The following is a 17,245-nucleotide window of genomic DNA, read 5'->3' as shown; positions in this document are numbered from 1 at the left end:
TAAAAAAAATAATCTATATATATAAAAGCCAGAGTTACTGAACCGAACAACCGGTCACTATGATGCGCACTGACCACCATAGTAACACAAATGGGGAGACAGACAAGAGGAAAAGGAGCCATAGCTGGTTTTGCTCAGTGGATAGAGTGTCGGCCTGCAGACACCCGGGGGTAGACGCTCAACACAGGAGCTGCCCCCTGATGGTCAGTGGGCTCCCACAGCTAACTTCCCACAGCCCCGATCAACCCCGATCGCCGGCCAGGCTGAGTGACCCCACCCATGCACTAATTCGTGCACCAGGCCTCTAGTATTACATATATGTATATACACATATATAATATGAAACAATACCTCATGGAATAGTGTCTAATGCCCTCTGATATTTTTCTATTAAAAAAAATAAATAACTAGCCCTAACCAGTTTAGCTCAGTGGAGAGTGTCGGCCGGCGGACTGAAGGGTCCCATGTTCAATTCCCATCAAGGGCATGTACCTTGGTTGCGGGCACATCCCCAGTAGGGGGTGTGCAGGAGGCAGCTGATCGATGTTTCTCTCTCATCGATGTTTCTAACTCTCTACCCCTCTCCCTTCCTCTCTGTAAAAAATCAATAAAATATGTTTTAAAAAAATAAAAAATAACTAGACTGAGGATCCATAAGGATAGTCTCATCTTTGCACCCATAGTACCTAGCAAATTGTGTTGTGCGAAAGAGGCACACAAGTATCTGTTAAATACCACTAGGTGCTAATTTCAAGTGACTATAAATAAAGTATCTTGCAGTTACAACAATAAAAAGTATTAATTATCTTCTTGTGTGGTTCTCAAAATTGAACACACCCTCTGCAGCTTTCAAAGAAAAAAGTTCTTCACTTTAGCCCTAAAATATTGTATGGCGTATAATTCCTAATCCAGGTAAGCAAAAGATGCAAAACCAATAAAATATAAAATGTACATTATGTATGTGTACAACAAATGTACTAGGCTGTGATCTGAAATACCCAACACAAGTGGCACTGTTGGCGCGCAGTGGCAGCATGTCAGTGTCATAAATACCTAGCGCACCTTTCTTTAAAGATATCTTGTATATAACAATCTCACCATTTGCCGATATTCCCGAATCATTTTTAGTTTGTCTTCTCCTCCCTTGTTTTCTTCTTTCTGTTCAATGCTGCTGATTATTCTCCAGGAAGCTCTTCTAGCTCCAATCACATTTTTATATGCAACAGATAGGAGGTTTCTTTCTTCAACTGTCAACTCCACATCCATCCCTGCTACTTTCTTCATTGATTCCACCATTTCTATAACAGAAAAGTGAAAATCAGACCTTACGAAGTTATGTTAATACATCTCTTCACAGTGGTCTTTTTTCTACCAAACTAATGTAAAACAAAATATAAAAATTAACCAAAAAAAAAACTGCAATCATCAAAATGTGAGTAAAAAACTAAAAGCATGTAAAATAAACTAAAAGCCTAGAGCAAGAGAATCTGTTGTATGGAATCAGAACAATGTCAAACAGTACCTAGTATAGTATGGTTTGGAGGAATCTCTCATATTAAATAAGGTAACTAAAACACATACCTATTCATTTCCCAGTAAAACTGAGCTAGCAGTTTAAGATAAAAGTTAAAAATGTACAGGCTCTAAAATGTATCTTCTTACAAATAAATTATTTCTAAATACAAAATTTCCCAAATAACAGTCATGGGAGGAAGGGGAACTCATTAATAAAGCGACCATCATTGGATGTTCCCATCCTTTCTTCTTTAAGGGCATTGTCCACCTCATGAATTCATTCATGGGCAAAACTTTTGTTGGTTCCTATTTATCACCACTAGGTGGCAAACAAAGAAAGGGGCCCAGATAAGCCTTGGGAGATCCCAAGTACTATAGGAAAAAATAGGTAATACAATGAATGAATGCATGGTGAATGCAAAGGAAGAACCAGAAACAGCTCAATAAACACTAATACATTAATGAAAACTAGTTTTCAAAAAACAAAACAACACTAAATGTCATATTACCATGTGGCTCTCCAACTTTACTGATTCAGAATGTTGGTGATGAGACCCAAGTATCTACATTTTAACAAGTGCCTCTAGCATATATTAACACTCTAAGCATAAGCATACCTTAAGGAATGATGCTTAATGCTATGTTAAATTAGGTATAATCCCAGGAAAATATGTTTCAAAAAATTATCCTTTCAGAAATATTAATAATTAGGAATATGAAGATGGTAAGGTCTCTGAAAACAGTTCGGTAGTTTTCATTTACAGTTAACTATCGTTAAGAACTCAGCAATTCCACTCCTAGGTATTACCCAACAGAAATAAAAATTTATCTTCACAAAGATTTACACAAATGTTCACACTATCTTTATTCATAATAGCCAAAAGATTAAAACAACCCAAACACCCACCTATATAATGGACTACACAAGAATAAAAAAGAATAGCTCTGGCCTGTGTAGCTCTCAGTTGGTTGAGCATGGTCCTGTCTTTCTCTCTCCCCCCCCCTTCCCCCCACCACTTCCTTTCTCTAAAAAGATCAATAAAAACATTTTTTAAAGAATAAATTACTGCCGAAACCGGTTTGGCTCAGTGGATAGAGCGTTGGCCTGCGGACTGAAAGGTCCCAGGTTCGATTCCGGTCAAGGGCATGTACCTTGGTTGCAGGTACATCCCCAGTAGGAGATGTGCAAGAAGCAGCTGATCGATGTTTCTCTCTCACTGATGTTTCTAACTCTCTATCTCTCTCCCTTCCTCTCTGTAAAAAATCAATAAAATATATTTAAAAAAAAAAAGAATAAATTACTGCCCTAGCCAGTTTGCTCAGTGGTTAGAATGACTAGTTAGAGCGTTAGCCCTCGGGACTGAAGGGCTGGCAGGCTCAATTCCTGGTCCGGGTCAGGGCACATGTGGGAGGCAACCAATTGATGTGTCTCTCTCACATCCATGCTTCTCCATCTCTCCCCCTCCCTTCCACTCTCTCTAAAATCAATGGAAAAAATATCCTCGGGTGAGGATTAACCAAAAAAATAAAAACAACAAAATAAAAAAGGAATAAATTACTGATACTCAAAGCAACATGGATGAATTTCAAAAACATCATACTAACTTTTAAAAAAGCCAGACCGAAAAAAGACAGTATGATTCAACTTAAATCAAGTTACAGAAAATACACAACTATAGACAGAAAGCAAATTAAGTACTTACTGGGGTATGGGAGTGAAGTGTGGGGCTTGTGTGCAAAGGAATAAGAGAAAATTTGGCGGGGAGGAGAGTAGAATTAAATGTTCTGTGGTGATTACACAACTTAACACATTTATCAAAACTTACTAAACTGTATATTTCAGTAAGTGGTATATGTTACATATAAATTATACCTCAAGTGCCCTAACCGGTTTGATTCAGTAGATAGAGCGTTGGCCTGCGGACTGCAGGGTCCCAGGTTCAATTCTGGTCAAGGGCACATGCCTGGGTTGCGGGCTTGATCCCCAGTGGGGGGGCATGCAGGAGGCAGCCAATTAATGATTCTCTCATATCATTGATGTTTCTATCTCTCCCTCTTTCTTCCTCTCTGAAATCAATAAAAATATATTTAAAAAAAAAATTTTAAATGGCTGCGTCAGCCCTGCACCCACGAGGTCCCAGCATGGCAACAACGACCAATGCAAGCACCTCCATCTGGGAGAAAGCTACCCCCAAATTCCTGCCCCAATGCCAGGCGGTCCAGTTTCTCCCCGTATGTGTCTGGGTCCCCCAAAGACTTGCCTGGCACTGGAGCTCAGTGGAAACAGGAGCTTGTAGATTCAGTTCCGTGGTGCCAGCCTTTTAAGAGGAGCAGCTCAGCCCCAATCTGCACTGGTTTTTACAGTCCCGAGTTCTTACCGCCCATAGTGACTTCTTTCCCCAGTTCTGGAACCCTGGGCTGGGGGGTTCTGGTGAGGGGCTGGGGACCCCTCGCTCCTCCAGGCAGCCTCCGCAGAGGCAATCTCCCTCCCAATTAAAAAAGCGTAACGTGGGTGCTGGAAGGGCCCGTTCCCCGCCTCTGCACCTCCTTCCAGTCTCAGTGTGCTTTCTTTTTTTTTTTTTTTTTTTTTAATATATTTTATTGATTTTTTACAGAGAGGAAGGGAGAGAGATAGAGAGTTAGAAACATCGATGAGAGAGAAACATCGATCAGCCGCCTCCTGCACATCTCCTACTGGGGATGTGCCCGCAACCCAGGTACATGCCCTTGACCGGAATCGAACCTGGGACCTTTCAGTCCGCAGGCCGACGCTCTATCCACCGAGCCAAACCGGTTTTGGCTCAGTGTGCTTTCTTTACTTCTCTAGTTGTACTACTTCCATTCAGCCAGCTTTCCAGTGGTTCTGAATGGTAGTTGTTCTGTATGTTAGTTGTAATTTTGATGTGGTTGGGGGAGGCACCAAATACAGGTATTTACCTATGCCACCATCTTGGTTCCCTCTCTCTTCATATTTTTATGCTTTGAAATTTTAATAATGTACATTCAGTATTTTTTTAAATGTTGAGGGGGGAAATATATTTATAACTTTCAATGATATTCTACTATCCCAGATTCAATTAGTTATATAATCTCCTTCATTTAGAAAGCCACAAAACAATGCACAAAAGACTGGTACAACTACAGAAGCTATCCACTGTTATTAAATAACAGCTTTATTGATCTGTAATTCACATATCATACAATTCACCCATTTAAAGTGTACAATTCAACAGGTTTTAATATATTCACAGAACTGTGCAACCATCACCACAATCAATTTTACAACATTTTCATCACTTGATAAAGAAAAGTTCAAGCCGAAACCGGTTTGGCTCAGTGGATAGAGCGTCGGCCTGCGGACTGAGGGGTCCCGGGTTCGACTCCGGTCAAGGGCATGTGCCTGGGGTTGCGGGCACGTCCCCAGTAGGGGATGTGCAGGAGGCAGCTGATCGATGTTTCTCTCTCATTGATGTTTCTAACTCTCTATCTCTCTCCCTTCCTCTCTGTGGAAAATCAATAAAATATATTTTAAAAAAAAAAGAAAGAAAGAAAGAAAAGCTCAAGCTCATTCCAGCCAGCACTGAGCCATCAGCATCTCAAGACAATTGGCACAAGACTGAGGGCAAGAAATGAAAATATAAGCTGGGGTATCCTGTTGCTAACACTAAGATTGGCCCCTCAAGCAAGGAGGCCTAAGTACAGTGCCTTTGAGGCTGGATGTGGGGAACTTTGGGGTTCCAAGTGTTGTACAGTAAAGTATAAGGGGCTAATTCGGGAAAAGGAGTGTCCGTTAAAGCTGAAAATCAGTTACGTAATAACATAGGATTTCCTAATATGTATGTTTAAAATATTGACAAATTAGTTAACCTGTTTTTACTTATGTAGAGACATTTGTGTAATTAAAAGTATGTATGGCCCAGCAGGCGTGACTCAGTGGTTGAGCGACAATCGATGATGAACAAGGAGATCACCGTTTGATTCCCAGTCAGGGCACATGCCTGGGGTTGCGGGCTTGATCTCTGAAATCCCATTAAAAATATATTTAAAAAATAAAATAAAATAAAAATAGGCATCCAAGTGGGTGTAAAAGTGGTATCTCATGATTTTGATTTGCATTTCCTTGATGGCTAATGATGGTGAGCATCTTTTCAGGTGCTTTAGGCCATTTGTGTACATTCTTTAGAAAATATTCATATGCTTTGCCAATTTTAAAATTTATTTATTTGCCCTTTTATTACTGAGTTATAAGAATTATTTACTTTTAAAACCTCAAATACTCAGCCTCTCATCTTCAGAAATTTCTTCATTGCAGAAGACAGCAGTAGATTAAGGGATAGTAGTAGCATGAGTCAGAAGAGAAAGAGCCTTCCTACTACCCCTAAAAGTTCTATAATCAGTACTTTGTACCAATTATGACTATAATGAAGCTATTATAACATTAGTGCCATCCCTATCCTTTTAACACCCCAAAAGTATGTGAAAGCTCTGACTTATCCAAAAGTTTACACTGATCACACTCTCAAAACCTCCATCAGCAAAGAGTTAACACCAACTTTATTCACATAAATTTCACAACACAACTAGTATTTCATGAAATTATCTTAGCTGCAATTATTTCATCAATATGATCCAAGCATTTCTGAGATGGAGAAGACTGCAGATATGATAATAACTTATGAACCAGAGAATTGAGACTCATGGTCGAAATCACTACTTATGGATGCACAGGCAATTTGGTACATGAAATCTGGGCAATAAAATACAATTTCTGGGACTTCTGATAGTTTGGCACCAATGGGTAGCTGACTGACAATCATCAGTTACTGAAAGGCCTATTTGGTTCCAAGTCACTTCTCTTTATTGTAAGATAATAGCCTAGTGACACATTCATTACATTAAATCAGCTTGCCTCTATTTGGTATCAGACTGCCAAAAAGAGAATCAAATGTTTTTCACCTTGATTTTAACTTAGCTTTGATTCCTGTTTTTGCTCTTTGAAGTATTCACACACTCATTCAATAAACTCATTCACAAATAAAACACCTCAAGCCAGGCATTGTTCCAAATGCTTTGCATGTTCCAATGCATTTAATCTTCTCAACAGACTTTTGAAGCAGGTACTAATATTATCCCCATTTTATATAAGGAAACTAATGAATGTGAAGGTTAAATTGGCTCAAACATCACAAATTCAGTGGAGTAAAACTCAAGCAATCTGACTCCAGAGTTGTGCCTTGATTTAATCACATTGCCTCGGATTTGAATTCGTCTTTATGGGGATCCCTTTGTTTGCTTGTGTAAGAACAGATGCAAGATAAATGGTTTCAATGACAACAGACACAAAAGCTTAATCCATTAAAATGTGGTTTGAGCTTAGAACACATTTTTTCCACCTACAAAGTTAACACCCCCAACATCATCTCCAATGAACTTACTGCCAATGCCTAGTACAGAATACATACTCTCATGCCACTAATATCTCTACATCAACATCCCAGTAAACTTAATTCTCCCAAGACTGTAAAACAAGTCTCTGCTGAGCTTCAAGTCTTTTAAAGACAGAGTACGAGATCTAAAAAAGGGGCCCATGTTCACCTATCAGACTGACCAGAAATTTACAATTTTATAGTTCGTAATAAGATCCAGGGTCAGGATGAAAGCAAAATGTTAAGAATCAGCCATGGGAAAACAAGCAGGCTCTGTACTGGCTAACATAATTAATGTGCCTCATACCAAAGCACAACAGGTCCTCATTTCTCCCAACATGGAAAAATAATGTTTGGCAGCTGTTACAACACATAATCCTGATTTAAAGGACGGAAAACTGAAACTATGAGTAACTTGCCTGAAGTCACACAGCTAATGTGTGGTAAAACCAGAACTCAAATCCAGAGAATCAAACATAAGTGCCTGAGCTCTTAACCACATTCAACTAACTTTCCAAGTAAAATGCTCACAGAAATAAATTCTGAAATCCAAAAATACTAAAGGTAATTGCCCCCATGGAAATAAAAAGTCCTTAGCAGCCGAAACCGGTTTGGCTCAGTGGATAGAGCGTCGGCCTGCGGACTGAAGGGTCCCAGGTTCGATTCCGGTCAAGGGCATGTACCTTGGTTTCGGGCACATCCCCAGTAGGAGATGTGCAGGAGGCAGCTGATTGGTGTTTCTCTCTCATCGATATTTCTGACTCTCTATCTCGCTCCCTTTCTCTCTGTAAAAAATCAATAAAATATATTTAAAAAAAAAAAAAAGTCCTTAGCATCACACACTGCCTTCAAAAGGTTCAGACGCCCTGACCGGTTTGGCTCAGCGGATAGAGCGTCGGCCTGCAGACTCAAAAGGTTCAGTCATTCAAGGTTCTGTAAAGATCTTGAGTTTGCTTTATGTAAAGGTTGATCAATCAGTTGGCCATTGACCTTTCTCCTCTTTGCCTAGGAAACTATTCACCCCTCTGGATCAAACTCAAACCCCTCATTCTGTGAAGGAAGCCTTCCTGCGCTCTCAAATCTATGTTCGTATTTCTCTGTAGTAAGGATCAGTGTTTCCTTCCCGTAGAATATTACCTTCCTAAAAGGCGTGCGTCTTTATATTCCCGCAGTATTTAATGCCACAAAAGGGCCCACAAACACTTGATGAAAGAATTAAGAGGGTAAACCAAACTATGTTAAATAGAATGAGAAATTCTGTCAGGCTTGACTGTCTAAGTAAACAAAAACTGTTTTAAGCATACCCTCTAGATCAGGGATCCTCAAACATTTTAAACAGGGAGCCAGTTCACTGTCCCTCAGACCATTGGAGGGCTGGACTATAGTTTAAAAAAAAACTATGAACAAATTCCTATGCACACTGCACATATCTTATTTTGAAGTAAAAAAACAAAATGGGAACGAATACAATATTTGTATTTGCATGTGGCCCGCGGGCCGTAGTTTGAGGACCCCTGCTCTAGATAGAACCAGAGATTCTAATGTCCTTTCTCAGCAATTTCAATAGGCCCTTTTGCTGCAGAACCATTAAAAATTTCATTATCCCTGTCCCTAAATAACTCTCAGACTCAAAGAATTATCCTGAAGGTCTGAGCTCTGTTCATTCAATATATAAAGAGAATTTAGTATAGGTGTCCTATGTCATCACACTTTAGCAAAGTGCCTATAAATTAACATAATAGTCCCAACTAATAAGACTACAGCATCTACAGACTTAAAATATGAAGTACCTAGTATTATATGATCTGACCTTGAATTCTGTAAATGAAATTACTTAAAGGAGAACCTACACAATCTCATAATATAGTACAGGAGTCAAGGCATTTGGGGATATCCTGAGAATCTAGTATACTATAATCTTACTGATCCATCTGCTATTGATTATCACTAAAGGACAATTAGAAAGTGTAGGGTTATAACTTGTGTTCTTTTATATAAAAAAAAAATGACTAGCTGGTGTAAAAAAGGGGGAGGCAGGCCATAGCCAGTTTGGCTCGGTGGACAGAGTGTCGGCCTGTGGACTGAAGGGTCCTAAGTTCAGTTCCGGTCAAGGGCATGTACCTTGGTTGCCAGCACATCCCCAGTGGGAGGTGTGCAGGAGGCAGCTGATCGATGTTTCTCTCCCATCGATGTTTCTAACTCTCTATCCCTCTCTTTTCTCTCTTCCTCTCTGTAAAAAAATCAATAAAATATATATTTTTTTAAAAGGGGGGGGGGGGGGGCAGGATAAGCCCATCAAAGCAATCTGTACAAAGGATAGAAAAATGCCACTTTATACAACAACCAGATTTGATCAAGAGCTATGGCTCATTTAGAGGAAAACAGTTAAGGAAAAAAATCAAGCTCTTTCCTTTATCGATCTAAAACATTAAGATAATTTACCACTTCACATCCATTAAGATGGTGACTATTAAAAAAAACAAAACAGAAATTAAGTGTTGGTGAGGATGTACAGAAAAAAAAAGTGCCTTGTTGGTGGGCATGTAAAATGGTACCTGTGGGTGTAAAACAGCATAGTGGTTCCTCAAAAATTTTAAAAACAGAACATCTTATGATCCAGCAATTATACTTCTGGATAATATACCAAAAAGAATTGAAAGCAGGGCCTTGAAGAGATATTTATACGCTCATGTTCACAGCAGCATTATTCATAACCAGAAGCCCAGTGCATGAAATTCGTGCACTGGGGGGGGGGGGGTAATCCCTCAGCACAGCCTGCACCCTCTCCAATCTGGGACCCCTCGAGGGATGTCCGACTGCCGGTTTAGGCCCGATCCCTCTCACAATCTGGGACTGCTGCCTCCCAACCACTCGCCTGCCTGCCTGATTGCCCCTAACCGCTTCTGCCTGCCAGCCTGATCACCCCCTAACCACTCCCCTGCCAGCCCGATCACCCCCAACTCCTCTGCCCTGCCGGCCATCTTGTGACCACATGGGGGCAGCCATCTTGTGTGAGTGTGTGACGGTCAATTTGCATATTGCCTCTTTGTTATATAGGATAGCTAAAAGGTGGAAACAACCTAAGTATCCATTGATGGACAAATGGGTAAGCAAAATGAAACACACACACACACACACACTCCATGCTTTTTTTAAAAAATATATTTTATTGATTTTTTACAGAGAGGAAGGGAGAGAGATAGAGAGCTAGAAACATCGATGAGAGAGAAACATCGATCAGCTGCCCCCTGCACATCTCCCACTGGGGATGTGCCCGCAACCCAGGTACATGCCCCTGACCGGAATCGAACCTGGGACCTTTCAGTCCACAGACCGACGCTCTATCCACTGAGCCAAACCACACACACACACACACACACACACTCCATGCTTTTTTTTCTTTCTCTCTCTCTCTCTCAACCCTCTACTTCCCTCCCAACTTTCCTTTCTATCCCTCTAAAAATCAATTTCAAAAAGTCTTTTTGAAAAAAGGAAATTTTGCAATATGCTATAACAGGAACTTCCCTTGAGGACATTGTGCTAAGTGAAAGAAGACAGTCACAAAAAACAAATACTGTATGATTCCACTTACATGAGGTACTCTTAAAAATCATAGACAGAAAGTATAATGATGGTTGCCAGGGGGGTGAGAGGAGAGGAGAATGGAGTTATTGTTTTATGAATATAGTTTCAGATTTACAAAATGAAAAGTGCTATGGGGATGGACAGTGGTGATGGCTGCACAAAAATGTGAATGCATTTAATACCACTGAACGGTGCACTTAAAAATGGTTAAGATGGTCCCAGACAGTGTGGCTCAGTGGTTGAGCATCAACTCATACACCCAGAGGTCTCCCCATCAGGGCACATACCCCAGTTGCTGACTTAATCCCCAGTGGAGGGGGTACAGGAGGCAGCAGCAGCAGATCAATGTCTCTCTCTCATCAATATTTCTAGCTATCTCCCTCCCCCTTCCTCTCTCTCTAAAATCAATAAAAAACATTTTAAAAAAATGGTTAAGATGGTAAATTATGTGTATTTTAACACAATTTTTTTTAAAGACTAAGATGAACTAAGTACGTATCTCTGAAGTCCTCTTTCTCAATGAAAAGTAATCCAGATGACATGGTAACAATGGAATCTTCAGCTGACTGGGGACTGTTGAAAAGAAAACTTCTTCAAAGACCCAACATGAAAAGAAACTTAAGACAAATTTATTTCTGGCTTGCATGAAGGCAAGCTTCCCAAATCACTATGTCAAATGGAAAGAATGCAAAGTTATCTTAGGGGTAACACAACACTATCATGAAGTCAGGGGAGAAAAAGTAAGGGTATCTCTGTAAATTGTAAAACTCTCTCTATAAAAGTCACCTTGTAATTATAAAATTCACCCCAGTAAAAATCTCTCTAGACCAATTAGTTATCAGACATGGTTATTTGAAATTGTTAATTTGGGATCTATCAGAATATTTTTTAATATATTTTATTGATTTTTTACAGAGAGGAAGGGAGAGGGATAGAGAGTTAGAAACATCCATGAGAAAGAAACATCTATCAGCTGCCTCCTGCACACCCCCTCTTAGGGATGTGCCCGCAGCCAAGGAACATGCCCTTGACTGGAATCGAACCTGGGACCCTTCAGTCCACAGGCCGACACTCTATCCACTGAGCCAAACCGGTTAGGGCTATCAGAATATATTTTATATGCATACATCTGGACTGACATAGAGAAGTCTTTACCCTGTAAGATAAATTAATGTAATTGTTCTATTAAATGAGAGCACATCTTCAAAACAGGAAGACCTGGGTAAGACCTGTACTTTTCAATAAAATGCCACCATCTTTCCCTCACATTGAGTTTTCCTCTATCACATGACTATTACCTTATAGACTTTTCACAAAATAACTACAACTTGAATACAATGAATACAAAAGATTCGGCATCACAGAGAGCCATCTGCACTGGAAGAGAATAGCAAGCAGAAGAAAAGAAATATATTGAAGCATTTGCTGATGTGCTGAGGGAAAAAAAGTACTTTATCCTTTGATGATAAAAGGCGAATTTAGAAGGGGAGTGTCAATTGCTTAGATTTCAGGAATATTCCCATTTTATGATTATCAAAGACTGTTACTACCGAGACCTAGGATCCCTGTATAAAGAGGAATGGCTCTTGGCATGCCCTCCTTGGGGCACCACTCAAATCTCCTTTTCAAGTTTATTTTCTTTCTCCTAAATTTTAAGGGTCCCCATGAGACTTGCATCCAAGGGAGCAATGGGCAGTAGCAGCTTATCCTGGGCTAACCCCCTGAACTTGTCTCCAAGGCCCCCTTTTCTCTGACTTTCCAGTGAGCTGACAGCAGCTCCACCTTAGCTCACACTTCTTTCCCATAACGTCTCTACAGAGCCAAAGCAGGCCCTCCTAGGCTCTCTCCTGTTGCTTCTTCTATCCTAGAATGGCCCTTCCTTGTTTTACTATCCCAAGCTTTAATAAGTGTACCCTCAAAATAAAAAAAGATGAATGGCTCTTGCACTGTATGTAGTAAAAATGTGTGTTTGTGTCCTCTGGGCTGAAAGGGAAATAGAGAAGTACAGCAGGCAAAGGGAGACCTGATGTCTGCATTTGGAGGTGGGGTCCCCAATAAAAAACTGAAACCCAGACCTATGCCAGCAATAGTACTGAGAGAATAGCTAGATTGAAGACCAAAGGGAAAACTAAAGACCTAAGATAAAAGAGCTCAAGATGGCCAGAGAACTTAATGAAATGTCTCCCTTAAAATCTCAATACTAAATAAATAAATAAATAATCCTCAATACTTAGTTCTCAAGAGATGTAGTTTAGAATTCAGGAAAATTTGCACAGAGGAGCAAAGTGTTATGATTCACTCCTATTCAAAGGCATGCATGAAAGCAAAATGTTCTTTTTTTTAATTCTTTATTAGTTAAGGTATTACAAATGTGTCCTTATCCTCCCCCCCATTGACCCCCATCCTTCCCCGCCCCCCCCCCCCCGCAACTCATGCTCTCATCCCCCTGTTGTCCATGTCCACATAGCCTTCTTTTCATCAATCCACTGTTGGGGGGATTTCAGCAACGTAAGTGTTTCTGGAACACTCTCCTTTTCTTGCACTTCTGGTTTTAATAGCCAGTCATCACCTGCGTGAATTCTTCGTTGGTCATGTCACTAAAAGCATTCATTCCCAAGGTGTAGTTCTTTCTCCCTAGCTCGTATTCCTGGTTGTGCAGGTCAACCATTTTCTTATTCTTCTCCCACACTGTTCTCCTCCATCCTTCTTCATTCGGGCCATAAACTTTTCCATGTGTTGCCTTCCACCGGTGCCATTGTGCCTCTAAACTTCCATCAAGTTTTGGAGCAGCTGAAGCTACTCCTAAGTAAAGGGCAAACAAGAAGAATGAAGGATTCATGTTTCAAAACCTTCCGGGTGCAGCCGAGCAGGCGCAGTCAGCACGTACGGACCAGGAGCTCCCCGCAAAATGTTCTTAATATGGCATGTACATATTTAACATACCAGCCAAAGGATGAGTTTATTCATCTTTAGAGAAACCAATAATTAATTTTGAAGCAACATGTGTCTCGCCTAAGATTCTGGAAAGCAGAAAAGCCTAAATATAATCTACTTAGCATCTCAAAATTGAAAGACAAGACAGTAAACATGTTTTAAACCTTTTCCTAAGAATCAATAGCTATGAATTGTGATAGATAACTTTGTATCCCCAAAGGGTAGGATAAGTGTGCTTGGAAACTAAAAAACTCCCCCAAATCTCAGAGGATCGACACAACAAAGCTTTCTTTCTCAACTCAAATGTTTAAGTGAGGGTCCACCATCAAGGAGTTGGACCATTTAATACTTAAGGCTTCCTTGTCAAAAAAGCAAGGAAAGAAACATAGAACCAGGAAAGGGTTTTTCACTGCCTGTATAGTTACACATATTCTTAGACATAATTTCTGCTCACACTGCACTAGCCAAAATAGTTCACTTAAATCCTGATGCCTAAGTACAAGAAGTTGGAAAAAAGAGGGCAGAAACACTAGTGTCTCAATATATTAAAAAATTTTTTCTTGCCGCAGCCAGTTTGGCTCAGTGGATAGAGCGTCGGCCTGCAGACTGAAGGGTCCCGGGTTCGATTCCGGTCAAGGGCATGTACCTGGGTTGCAGGCACATCCCCAGTGGGAGATGTGCAGGAGGCAGCTGATCGATGTTTCTCTCTCATCGATGTGTCTAACTCTCTCTCTCCCTTCCTCTCTGTAAAAAAATCAATAAAATATATTTTTAAAAAATTTTTTTTTCTTAAACTCAATGAAATTACACTAAAAAAGGCTATCAAGCCCTAGCCGGTTTGGCTCGGTGGACAGAGTGTCGGCCTGTGGACTGAAGGGTCCTAAGTTCGGTTCCGGTCAAGGGCATGTACCTTGGCTGTGGGCACATCCCCAGTAGGGAGTGTGCAGGAGGCAGCTGATCAATGTTTCTCTCTCATCGATGTTTCTAACTCTCTATCCCTCTCCTTCTCCCTTCCTCTCTGTAAAAAATCAGTAAAATATATATTTTTAAAAAGGCTATCAAGTAAAATCAAACATTATTTAAAAGAGCAGAAATACACATAAAACTATGAACAAATAATGTTCATAGTTTTGTCTATGAATTTTGTCTATGGTTAATGGCATCAAAGCAATAACTTAAAATGTCCCAAGTTAAATTGTTTTTATTGTATTTGATTAAAAAGTATAAAAGTTTATTAGGTGAAAATAATCCAAGGTACTAAACCTAAGGAATTTACCAGATAGATCTTTACTTAAGAAGGAATAGTCGAAAAATGTTTGACTAGATTTACACAAGAGAAGCAGTCTTCACTTGGTTGGATACTTCTGATCTAATGATACCATTAAGGGCATTTCTGTAGAAAGTTCTGTACGTGAATGTCCAAGTGGCATGTTGTTTTCAAATGATCTGATGGACTTAAGACAACCTCCAAGAAATGAGTGAATTATTAGCTAAGCAAAGTTTAGATTTTCATTAAACCTAATTCATAGACAATGCACTGACAATCAATATTCTGTTTTATGGATTTCTAGAAGATCCAGTAATAAAGACTCTACTGTTAGCACTTAGGAATATATACATGAACTAAATTTCTTCTAAAGAAAGTACCATACACTTTATCACACTAACAAATACTCTACTGGAGACATCAGTTTTGTAGCATAAAGCATGGAGAATTTGACTTGAACAATTTTAAGGGCAGGTAATTATCAGTTAATCATAAAAGAAATTCAGTAGGATCCCTATGGAACATGATTTCTGACAGAGTTACACTCTAATAAACCCACTGGATTAAGCTGGTTACCAAACATTCTCAGCTAAACTGACTTTATTACCTTGGTTGTGAAACATTAAACTCCTGTCAAATTGGACCATTTTAAATTTATAATAAATAAGTCAGCTGCTTAAGTCTGCTCAAAGTTTGTGATGCCATCAATTTAAAAGGCTATTTGCACTTTTGTGGGTATGCTTCCAAATCTCTTAATAGCTCTATGAGATGCTAAAACCAAATTTTACTTTACTCAAAATTCTAATTCAATCTATTAAATTATTTACTTTAATTCCAATAGTAACTAATGTGGTAAGGACATGAGGATGCAATAAAAAACTGAGGTTTGTAGCTTTAAGAAAAATATATGGCCGAAACCGGTTTGGCTCAGTGGATAGAGCGTCGGCTTGCGGACTGAAGGGTCCCAGGTTCGATTCCGGTCAAGGGCATGTACGTGGGTTGCGGGCACATCCCCAGTAGGAGATGTGCAGGAGGCAGCTGATCGATGTTTCTCTCTCATGGATGTTTCTAACTCTCTATCTCTCTCCCTTCCTCTCTGTAAAATATCAATAAAATATATTTAAAAATATATATATATATGCCCTAGAGTTAGGTAGCTCAGTTGCAGTGGTCAGCAAACTCATTAGTCAACAGAGCCAAATATCAACAGTACAACGATTGAAATTTCTTTTGAGAGCCAAATTTTTAAAACTTAAACTATATAGGTAGGAACATTGTTATGGACTTAATTAGGGTACTCCTAAGGCTTAGGAAGAGCCACACTCAGGGGGGCGAAGGGCCGCATGTGGCTCGCGACCCACAGTTTGCTGACCATGGGGTTAGAGCATTGTCCACATACTCCAAGGTTGCCAAGTTCAAGCCCAATCAGGGCAGTCAAGAATAAACAAATGAATGCATAAATAAGTGGAACAACAAATCAATGTGTTTCTCTCTCTCTCCCTCTCTCTCAAATCAATTTGTTAAAATCTATTTTACAAAAGAGAGAAATGGCCCTGGCTGGCACTGGTCAGTGGTTAGAGCATTGGCCCATGCGCCAAAGGGTCACAGACAGATACCTCAGTTGCAGGTCAATCCCCAGGGCCCAGTTGGGGCGCCTTCCTTTCTCTCCCCCTCTCCACTCTCTTGCCCCCTTTTTTCTCCCCCTCACCCCTTCCACTCTTTCTAAAAATAATAAAAATAAATCAATAGAAAAACTATCCTCGGGTGAGGATTAACAAAGAGAGAAATGTATCACTTTTACTTTTTATTTGACAGATGGCACTAACATATTGAGTGCCAACTATGTACCAAGGGCACCATTCTAGAAATGGGATTTATCATTAAATAAAATAGACAAAAGATCTCTTCAAGGAGCTTATATTGTAGTGACTGTATAAATGCTTCCGAATGATAATTCTGTTAGTATGTGCAAATAAGAGTTCATTTGAATTAGTAATAACAGTGGAGCTTGCTATAAAGTAGGGCATTCTATATATCTGGTGCTAGTGCCTGTCTCATATCAAAGACTATGGAAAGCTCAGTCCTCTCTTCATTGGCTACTAGTGTAAAGTGGTACATACTATCAAATTCAAAAAAGTTCTTTTTCCATCCTTTTTTGTTAATTCTCACTGGAAGATCTTTTTCCATTGATTATTTTAGAGAGAGTGGAAGGGGGGGGAAAGAAGGGGGAGAAAGACACACACACACGGATTGGTTGCCTCTCAAATGTGCCCTGACAAGGGCCAGGGGAATGAACCTGCAACCCAGCTATGATTCCCTTGACAGGGAATCAAACTCTCGACCCTTCGGGCGCGGGTCAACACTCTAACCACTAAGGAGTACTGGCCAGGCCTCAGAACTTCTCTTTGCTCAAATGCCAATGCATTTATAAACAAAAACATACTTCATATTATTGACTCCAACATGCTATCACTATAACATGCATCATTACTTTACATAACACTAAGATAAATTCTGT

At 39.9% G+C, this 17,245-nt stretch overlaps 1 protein-coding gene across 2 annotated transcripts in view; it reads right to left on the bottom strand.

The window, feature by feature from the left end:
• YWHAE (tyrosine 3-monooxygenase/tryptophan 5-monooxygenase activation protein epsilon) overlaps positions 1–17,245 on the bottom strand; it is a 40,739-nt gene that overhangs the window by 10,485 nt on the left and 13,009 nt on the right. For both annotated transcript variants that reach the window (XM_059669221.1, XM_059669220.1), the window contains exon 2: positions 1,099–1,298. In XM_059669221.1, coding sequence (XP_059525204.1) covers positions 1,099–1,298 — 200 coding nt within the window. The remainder of the gene's footprint in view (positions 1–1,098; positions 1,299–17,245) is intronic.

The sequence above is a fragment of the Myotis daubentonii genome, chromosome 16 (assembly GCF_963259705.1).
Source record: "Myotis daubentonii chromosome 16, mMyoDau2.1, whole genome shotgun sequence".
In the NCBI taxonomy this organism is placed as follows: domain Eukaryota; kingdom Metazoa; phylum Chordata; class Mammalia; order Chiroptera; family Vespertilionidae; genus Myotis; species Myotis daubentonii.
Note: the sequence above shows the minus strand (reverse complement) of the source record. Positions and strands in the feature narration are given on the sequence as shown.